At 32.7% G+C, this 10491-nt stretch overlaps 1 protein-coding gene across 1 annotated transcript; it reads left to right on the top strand.

The window, feature by feature from the left end:
• The first annotated feature begins 9183 nt into the window (after window positions 1–9183).
• LOC138397070 (olfactory receptor 6C2-like) lies at window positions 9184–10119 on the top strand. Its single transcript, XM_069490940.1, has one exon. The coding sequence runs from the start codon at window positions 9184–9186 to the stop codon at window positions 10117–10119; it is 936 nt and encodes a 311-aa protein (XP_069347041.1).
• The last annotated feature ends 372 nt before the right edge of the window (window positions 10120–10491 follow it).

Here is a 10491-nt window from a genome sequence, read left to right on the forward strand (position 1 = left end):
TATATACAGTATGTATAGTCTTTTTTAAAAACATTTGAAGTACATAAATGCTGTATTTATTTTCTATGAGTACACTCTCTAATATACAGAAATGACAAAGATTTCATAATTCCTGTCAATGTTTGCATTTCTGATACCAAATAATTCACATATGTTTTATTAATAGATGAACAAATAATTTGGGAATCTGGAAAACAAATATGCTGCAATTGCTAAATAGTCTCTATGGCTTGGCTCGTGAAGAACATTAAACATTCATTCAAACTTCTTCTTCAGACATTCATGGAATCCCCTCTTACGATAGTGACTATTTCACATCAGAAAAAATACCACAATTGAAATTACTTAATCTCCTTTATTTCCCACAGTCCTGGGAGTTTGATGTCTTGACCTCTACCTCTAATGTTTTGATCTTTTTAATGAAAATATGAATTAAATCAAAAAACTTGAACACTATCTTTATAGTCTAAGTAATAGTCTGTACTCTGGATTATTTTCAGGAAAAAATCCAGTGTGGTATGCTATCTCCTATTTAAAATTCCCAAAAGTGTTTAGAATCCCTGAAACTAAAAACTTACCACCATCCATAAAAATATACCATCTTGTTCACTCAGAGATTACTGATAGACATAGTTTATATAGCTATCTAAAGAAAAAGGACCAAAGACTTTGGAATACTTTAGAACACGAATTTTGCTGAGTTTTAATCTGTAATTCTCCACTTTTTGACGTAACAAACTCGTCATTGAAAAGAAATATGAAGAGTTAGTGATCAGTATTTATGTCATCGGTGCTGTCATTATCTAGTACTATCTAGCAGTGACAAAAATATTGTCTGGCAAACTGTAACTTGCCACCATGGACATTTTTAAACATATTCCAAGCTACCAAATTTATCAGATATGTAAAGTGGATAAATTAATTTGATTTCTTAATGAATCTGAAAAAATTAAAAAGTATAACAAAAAGTGAGGTAAGAATTTACCTCACTTTTTTTGTTTTTGTTATTGATTATATTTTTGTTATTGATATATTGATTTTGTTAATAGTCAAATGTTTAAAAATAGAATGCTATTAAATTGGAATTAACCAATGAGCACACAAGTGCACAGAGGGAAGCAAAACTCAGTGGAGAGCACCCAGGGGGTAGGGGGAAGAAAGGAGGGGAATAATATGAACACTATTTGGGTGATGGGCACACCTATAGCCAGGACTCAAGCATTATAAAAATGATCCATGTAACCTAACCATTTGTACCCCCTTAATAATTTTAAGGAAACTCCCCCAAAAAATTAAAAAATAAAAATAAAAATGAAATGCTTTCATTCTAAGACTGGGGACAACACAATAATATCCTTGCTCACCATATCTCTTTAACACTGAACTAGAAGTTCTAGCCTGTGAAATAAGGGAAGAAAAAAAAAAAATCAGGAATCTAGAATGGAAAGGAATCACCCATTTGCATAAGGCATGATTGTGTATGTAGAAAATCCTATAGAATCTGTTTTAAAACTACTAGAACTAATAAGTGAATTTACCAAGTGTGGAATACAAGATCAACATATGAATCTATTTTATATCCATATGTTACCAATAAACAATCAAAAATTAAAATTATAAAACAATAACATCAACTGCTTCAAAAATATAAAATATTTAGAGATAAATCCAACAAAATGTATGCAAGCTCTGTACACAGAAATCTACAAATATGGCTGACAGAAATTAAAGATCTAAATAAATGGAAAAACATACTGTATTCATAAATTGGAAGATGTAATATTAAGATGTCAATTTTACCCAAATTTTTATATAGGTTCAATATAATCCCTATTAAAATCTTAGCAGATTTTTCTGTACACATTGACAAGCTGATTCAAAAATTTATATATAAATGCGAAGGATGTAGAATAGCTAAAACAACTTTGAGAAAGAACGGTATTAGGAAACAAAAAGCTACTTGACTTCAAGACCTATAAAGCTACAGTAATCAAGACAGTATGCAGCAAGATTGAAGAATAGATCAATGGAACAGAAAAGAGAGTCTTGAAATAAACACACATATATATTGCCATTTTGTTTTTGACAAAGTTCCAAATATCACTATTTATATCACTAAAGATCCTAGGATCAGTTAAAAAGTGAAGTAGCAGTGTAAAAACTTGTGCAAATGAATTTGGACATATATTTGAGTGAACAATCTTCTTGAAAATCACAACTCAGCAAAACTGACAAAAGATTAATTCAAATCTTATTTCCATATTTATGAAAAGCAAATGCATCCATAATGAAAAACCTTCCCACAATATAAATTCCAAGTTTAAATGGCATCCCAAGTAGATCACACAAAACATCATCTTACACAAAATCTTCAAAAAATGGAGAAAAAGATAAAATATGCTCATTTTAAAAGCCCAGAATAATCTTAATACAAAAATCTGGTGAGGACATTAAAAGAATGAAAATTTACTGGCCAATCTCTCATGATCATGGACACCACATTCTAAATATAAAAATATTAGTAAATTAGCAAATTGAATCCAGCATATATAAAAAGGATAATATATTATGGCACATTACAATTTGTTCTAAGACTATAATACCAATTTTACATTTAAAATAAAATATATAATTCACCACATTTTATAATAATAAACATATTATTATAATGAAACAAATAATAAATTAATGAAAGTATTAAAATAGAAAAATATTTTATCTAAATGAATACAGAATATTTGATATACTTTAAAATTTACTGTCAATAAAACTCTTAAAAACTAAGAAAAGAAAGAAACTTCCTTATCTATTAGAAGCAACATAAATAACAATTTGAAAAATATAATAGAAGACTTAAAAAATAGGTACAAATTAAAAAATAATTAAAACTACAAGAATTATTCCTTTAAAGGTTATGGAAGATACCATAATTTTTTAAATAATGTAAACAAATTTTAGGACCAGTAATAATGAGAGAAAAAAATATTTTCACATATTTGAGAAGTGTTTATTGACTTGAAAATAATATTAAACACAATATTTAACTGACTCTTAGCACAGGAACACTCTTATAAACTAACTTTGGATACTTAAATCAGTTTAACCTTTTGAAAAGAATTTTGATAACATGATTAAAAACGCTTGAAATGTAAGTACACTTTATTTCTGACATTATAAATCTAGGAATTAGTCTAACTTTGCACAAGGATAATTTGCAGAAAAAAAAACTAAATTTCCAAAAAATGGTTTGTGCAGTCATACAGTTTATTTATATGCACACATTTATTTGATAATAATGAACAGTTGCAGAAAAAATTTCAGAAGTTAGGAATGGCATGAAAAGACTGGTAGAATTCTGAAATGTGACATATATATTACAAAGTTATTAAAAAATGATGACTCAAATCTACAGTTAGCATTTTGAAAGTAGTGTTACATTAATCTTTTGTGTGACAAAACAAGGTATGAAAATTATGTAAGAACTATTTATATAATGTTAAATATGTAAAATGTGGACATTTGTGCATAGGAAAAGTTGGAAAGATTAACTATAGAAATAGTAAAAGTAATTATCACAAGAGTTGAGATTATTTATACATTATCTTATTATGATCTAAATTTTGTACTTTTTAAAATTAAAAATATAATGAGGAAGAAAACTAGGTCCTGGCATTCTTATATCCACCATAGGGGATGTGGAACAAATGCAGAAGAACAGACATATACTTTTCCATCTGATATTTAGTGCTGTGTGTTGGCCTGCATTGTTGCACCTCCCTTCCTCTGAGGACACTGCCCTCACTGCTACATTTTTCAGGATTTCTGCCAAATTCATTACACAGAAGATTCATTAGTAACTTTTGAAATTGGGTCACCAAGGTCTCTTTTGTTTATTCATTTCAGCTTTGACAAATAAACCAAATGTTAATTAACCTTGTTAATGTAGAAACTTCTCACCTTTTCCACAGGAATCAGAATATCAACTCTTTCAAAACCAGAGAAAGCTTCTGGTATCCCAAAACCTTTGAATACTATATTACTTTCAAACTTAGAGCATTTTTAAATGGGTAAAGTCCTTGATGAGAAAGTCTTGGCTATGTGCTGCTGGAGATTAAAAATCTCCATATTACATTTTTAATTTTAAGAAGTACAAAATTTACATAGTCATAATTAGAAAATGCATGAGTAATCATAGTTCTAGTATAATTACTTTTATATTTCTATTCTGAATCTTTCCAACAAATGCCTTCCAGTGTGCCATCAGGGGAGTGGTGGCCCACAAGCAAGCGTGACTAGAAGTCCAAACACAAGTTTCCACTAACAAGATCCCCTCCTCCTAGTTGTCTGCAGGAAAACTGCTGTTAAAATATGCAGTGAAAGCCATTACTGACACTCAGAAGAGTAAGTATAACCTTTGTGATTTCACTTACTCTTCTTGAGAGATTAGATCAGGGTATCTTCAGAGGAGCAGATTTGACTTACATCTGTCAAAATCAGTGATGTATATAGCAATTTGAAATATGGTAAAAAGAATTAAGTTTATGTGAGTTGTATTTTTGGTAGAAAGCAGAACCTTTGAAGATATAGCTTATACAAGATAGTATATAATGAGTGTTACCTAGATTGTTACCTGATTATTATCTGGCATAAATTGACCCTCCACTTCAAAGTGAAAGTAATGCATGTTTATGTGAAAAATCACCTCTAAAAATGACTCATTAACTAAAAGTTGATATGATAAATGACCTCTGCAGTCTTAAAATTTTTTTAAATCTCTCAAAGGCATATGGACAAAATAGAAATTTTGGTACAGTTCCGTTTCAATATTTTTTCAAACTTTGTTTTTTAGTATTTTGTACAAGAAGAGAGTATTAAGAACTGGAAGAAAAGATAAACATTCTAGAACATGGGATTCTACTTTTTGTGACCAGAACTGTGTTATGTCTCTACCTACTGAGCTAAGAGCTGGAGGGCTGAAGAATGGTCCTGGCAGGAGGCTAGGTAGGCAAATTGCATCTCAATTTGATTTATGTATTCCCAATGTTCTCCACAATCCCTGGGAATGTCATGGGGCTCCCCAGAAAGCCCTGAAACAATCTTCCTTCCCTATGAAAGCGACTATACACTCTGGGAGTTTTACTGGGAACTGGACACATCTAGTGGCTGACCCTGACCCCGATCTAAGGGAAGGAAAGATTTTAAAGAAACAAAGACAACTATTCACTTTACAATCTAATCAGAGCCTCCAGGGAAAATTCTTTTCCATCATTCTTGTAAGCAAATCTCAAACCCAAGACACTGATTCACGATTTAAAATGTTTGAGACTGTAATGTAATTAACTGGTGATTCATGAGTAAAATTATGAACAGCTATTGGCACAAACTCAGAACACAAAGTCCTTAAATATTAAGATGCTACTGAAAGATGAATTGAAGAAGCATAAATGGCAAAAATTCAAAGAACATTGTTTATCTGCCTAAAACAGAAAGTAGAACCCAGGTATCAGTGTATTCCTTGGAGTGTTACGAGTAAGCTGAGCATGTATCAAATAGATTGTACAAATAGAGTAATGAGATATTTTAAAGTAAATAGTTTGGGACAAATTATATATTCAATTGTACATGTTCTTTATGTATGTAATGTTTATATAGGTATATTTGCAGAAAGAAAATGTAAAACATGTTTGACAATATTAGCAATTTTGTTATATTATTTTACATTCTTTTTCCATTTTTATATATCAGACCAAATTTTTAACTTTATAAATTATCCATATAATAAAAACAGATAAAGAATAAATGGAAGATCTCATAATTTCCAATCACCTTAAAATATATTAAAATAAATAAAAATAAGTTATGCTGGTACTTTAAAATTTTGTTCTGGCAACCTGTGGCACGTGATAGGAATGCTCACTCTTCTCTCTGAGGACACTATTATTGATGATTGTTAGGTTTTTTAAAAAAAATTTCAATACATAGAATACCTATTACTTAACTTTTGAACCTGTGTTATAAAAGGCCTTCTGATCTTTCAAGGTAACTATAGATTACAAATTCCAAATTGACAGTGTAGTAATCTCTCTCAACCCAGAGAGTTTCAAGATTTAGATTTTCCTGCCAAAAAGTTATTTCTAGCATTAATCATTTTGAAAAGAATTTATTCCAATAACAAAGAAATATTGGCGAATAATGAAGACAATATTGCCTAGATGTATGATAATTGGAAATCAACTGAGGGACAATTTGCACTATATTGCTAATAGAAGACTCCATGAGTTCCCAGCCCTGTGTGTGAATATGCTTAGGAAGAGAAACCACAAGTTCACATACAAGTCTCAACAGAAGTTTATTTTCAATTCTGTATCCTTAACAGTTTTCATGGTTGCACAGTAAACAGGAGCTATGAGTAACTTTTAAAAGCATGAGAGCACTACCATTGGATATATTGTAGCCATTAATAGAGAGTCATCAAAATATAATATGAATTGTGCTAGTAGCATCATGCACTACACCCTCAAACTAAAGAGAACCTTAGGTAACATCATGTTATTAGAGATTCCTACATGTATTGTAAATATAAAATTATTTGTAAAATATGATTAAAAGATATCAGTTAATCACACTTCAGAATCAATTATGTGCCAAAACTTGACACTTACTATATAGAAAAGATGGTATTCTCATGGAAAGATAGTATTTATAATGGCAGGTAAATAATTATATTCCTAGTGCCTCTAATATTTTTCAAAGTGTGCAGGTCTGAGTTTAATACCATAGTGAAACATTTGGTAACTGTGAGCTGAAGAACATAGGATTCAAAGGAGGTATGTGGGTTCCTGAGGTGGGTTGTCACTACATCTTAATGTGATCCACTGAGATTGTTTCCTGTATGACCCTACTATCTTTCAGTATTCCAGCTCTCAAGAAAACCAAAATCCTGATTAATTGCACTACTCTGAGATGGTGGCATAAATGTAAGAACTTGACACATGATTGGAGTTGACCCTATATCGAACGTGGTAAGAAAGGAATATTTTAATCAGTGCATTGAATCCATTCATGTAACTATTTAGTTGAAGTCTCCCAGGGAAATCCATTTTCATTCATCCATATGGGAAAAACAGCAAGTCCTAGAGGCACTGACTGGGAACATTTAATTGATGGCTATTGTACTTAATTTGTGATAACTGGGGGAAAGAAACTATAAAGCAGCTATTGACCCAAACTCAATATTGCAAAGTTGACCTATTATTTTATTATCTTAATGGCAGCTATTATCTCAATGAAGCAAAATGGAGATTCGACTACTTAATACACTGCAGATAAGGCAAAGATGAGAAGCCAGTTTCCTTGCTAATGAATATTAGCAGAGACTGTGGCAATTTTGTGTATGACTTAATTCGGTAGCAAACACTCCACTGTAATACAAAAAAAATTACAAATAAATAAAAAACACACACTATGAAAGCCATGGGCATAGAATTTTTTTAAGCAAATTCAGCAATAGAGCAATATCAAGAAGTCCAAATAGGAAAGAAGATAGCTTTGTATGTGTCTGGAGGAAAATAATAATCTTGATATTTAACCAATAACTATTTGTTAAGCACTGACTACATGCCTGGGTTGTTTTGGTTTTGCTGGTTATCCCAGTAAACGCGCGCGCGTGTGCACTCACACACACACACACACACACACACACACAATTTCTGATCTCAACAGACTTATGTTGCCAGGGCAAGTGCTACAGTAAAAATAAGTACTGTGTGGCAGTGGTGCATAAATGGGAGTTGGGGGGATCCAACACAACCACCAGATTTCAAAGGACTTCCCAAAAGAAATAATGCTTAGGCTGAAAAATCAGAGATTGGTGTCCTCAAGTTGAATTCAAAGAAAAAAGAAAGACGGAGTAGGAAAAGGGAAAGGATTGGATGGAGTGCTTGCTCCAGACAGGTGCTTCCTATGAGGTGATTATAGGACACCTGGCACATCATGTGAGTTCAATTACTGTAATTAATTAGCTTTATTAGAGAAAACACATGGGAAGAAGAGGATAGAGACACAGAGTCCATGAAATCAACTTTGCATGTGTTCTATATGAGCAATATGTGGTTCTATATAACTGAATTTCAGAAAAGAAATCACTACTAGACATGCAAATAGAAGAATTATCACATATGGATTCTATCTGAAATCAGAAGATTTGACACATATACCCCTAAAGTGTTTATACACTTTGTACACAAAATGACAAAACAGTTTTGTTATAGGGGTTGGACATAAAATTATAATTGATGGTAGATTTGGGGGAGCCTTTCTAGCACGTCCAAATCATTTGTTATGTAATTTTGTTTTATTAAGGACCAAGTCACAGACAAAGATATAAAACTGTTAGTCAACTTCAACATTTCAACTTCAAAATAGAGAAGGATGCATGGAAGTAAAGGAAAATCTTAATATTGATTACATCACAATGTATTGTCAACAAAAACTCATCCAGAATATAGATAAAAATTTAAAATAAGTTTGGAAAAATACAATGTAGAGGTAAAATTTTTATAAATTATTGGATTGTGGTGCAGTTAAACTGATCTATAAGAAATATCTCTTTAGGCCGGGCGCGGTGGCTCACGCCTGTAATCCTAGCACTCTGGGAGGCCGAGGCGGGTGGATCGCTCAAGGTCAGGAGTTCGAGACCAGCCTGAGCAATGAGCGAGACCTCGTCTCTACTAAAAATAGAAAGAAATTATCTGGCCAACTAAAATATATATAGAAAAAAAAAAAAAAAATAGCCGGGCATGGTGGCGCATGCCTGTAGTCCCAGCTACTCGGGAGGCTGAGGCAGTAGGATTGCTTAAGCCCAGGCGTTTGAGGTTGCTGTGAGCTAGGCTGACGCCACGGCACTCACTCTAGCCTGGGCAACAAAGCGACACTCTGTCTCAAAAAAAAAAAAAAAAAAAGAAATATCTCTTTAATGATTATTTTAAAAAGGAAATTTATAAATTAATTCCATGAGTATATTGACAATATTAATTACCAAACTAAAGAATAAATGTCATGTGAACAACTTGCTTGCTTGAGTTTACACCTTATTGTTTATCATTACTGAATTTTGACATCCCTATATTCTAATAAAATATCTGATTTTTTTCATGAAGCTTGGATAAAAATAAGGAGTCAATTATGAGAAACCAAACAATAACAACATTCGTTCTCATGGGACTAACAGATGATCCAAAACTTCAGGGTCTGCTTTTAATTTTTTTGTTTTTTACTTACTTATTGAGTGTGACTGGGAACTTGGCTATCATCTCACTTATATTAATGGATTCCCACCTTAAAACACCAATGTACTTTTTCCTACAAAATTTTTCCTTCTTAGAAATCTTATTCACATCAGCTTGTATTCCCAGGTACTTGTATAACCTATCAACAGGTGACAAGACCATTACTTACTGTGCTTGTGCCATTCAAGCATTTTTTACTGATCTTTTTGGAGTAACTGAATTTTTTCTCCTGGCCACCATGTCCTATGACCGCTATGTGGCCATCTGCAAGCCCCTACATTACACAACCATCATGAGCAGCGGAGTCTGCCGAAAATTCATCCTCTGCTGTTGGATGGCTGGCTTGTTAATCATACTCCCACCATTTAGCCTAAGCCAAAATCTAGAATTCTGTGACTCTAATGTCATTGATAGCTTTCTTTGTGATGTGTCTCCATTCCTGAAGATTTCATGCTCAGACACATGGATCATTGAGCAGATGGTTATAGCCTGTGCTGTGTTGACCTTCATCACAACACTCCTTTGTGTAGTTCTCTCCTATGTATGTATAATCAAGACTATTATAAGATTCCCTTCTGCCCAGCAAAGGAAAAAAGCCTTTTCTACCTGTTCTTCCCACATGATTGTGGTTTCTATCACCTACGGCAGCTGCATCTTCATCTATGTCAAACCTTCAGCAAAGGAATCAGTGGCTATTAATAAGGGTGTGATAGTGCTAACTACTTCCATTGCTCCTATGTTGAACCCATTTATTTACACCTTGAGGAACAAGCAAGTAAAGCAAGCCTTCAATGACTCAGTCAAAAGAATCACATTATTGTCTAAGAAATAAAGAAATGCTGAAGCTGATAATTCCAGTTTTTATAAGAGATTGGTTCTACAAAGCATATATCATTAATTTGCTAAAATAATTTGTTCCTTCATACTCTAAAGTCCATTCGAACTAATTTTTCAGAATGTTTCCTGCATCCACAACTTCTCTAAGTAAGGTCACTTCTTTTTACTCCTTGCAAGCACTCTTCTTTTATTGAAGTTATATTGACCGGGCGCGGTGGCTCACGCCTGTAATCCTAGCACTCTGGGAGGCCGAGGCGGGTGGATCGCTCAAGGTCAGGAGTTCGAGACCAGCCTGAGCAAGAGCGAGACCCCGTCTCTACTAAAAATAGAAAGAAATTATATGGACAACTAAAAATATATATAGAAA

Source organism: Eulemur rufifrons, chromosome 16, assembly GCF_041146395.1.
Source record: "Eulemur rufifrons isolate Redbay chromosome 16, OSU_ERuf_1, whole genome shotgun sequence".
Lineage (NCBI taxonomy): Eukaryota > Metazoa > Chordata > Mammalia > Primates > Lemuridae > Eulemur > Eulemur rufifrons.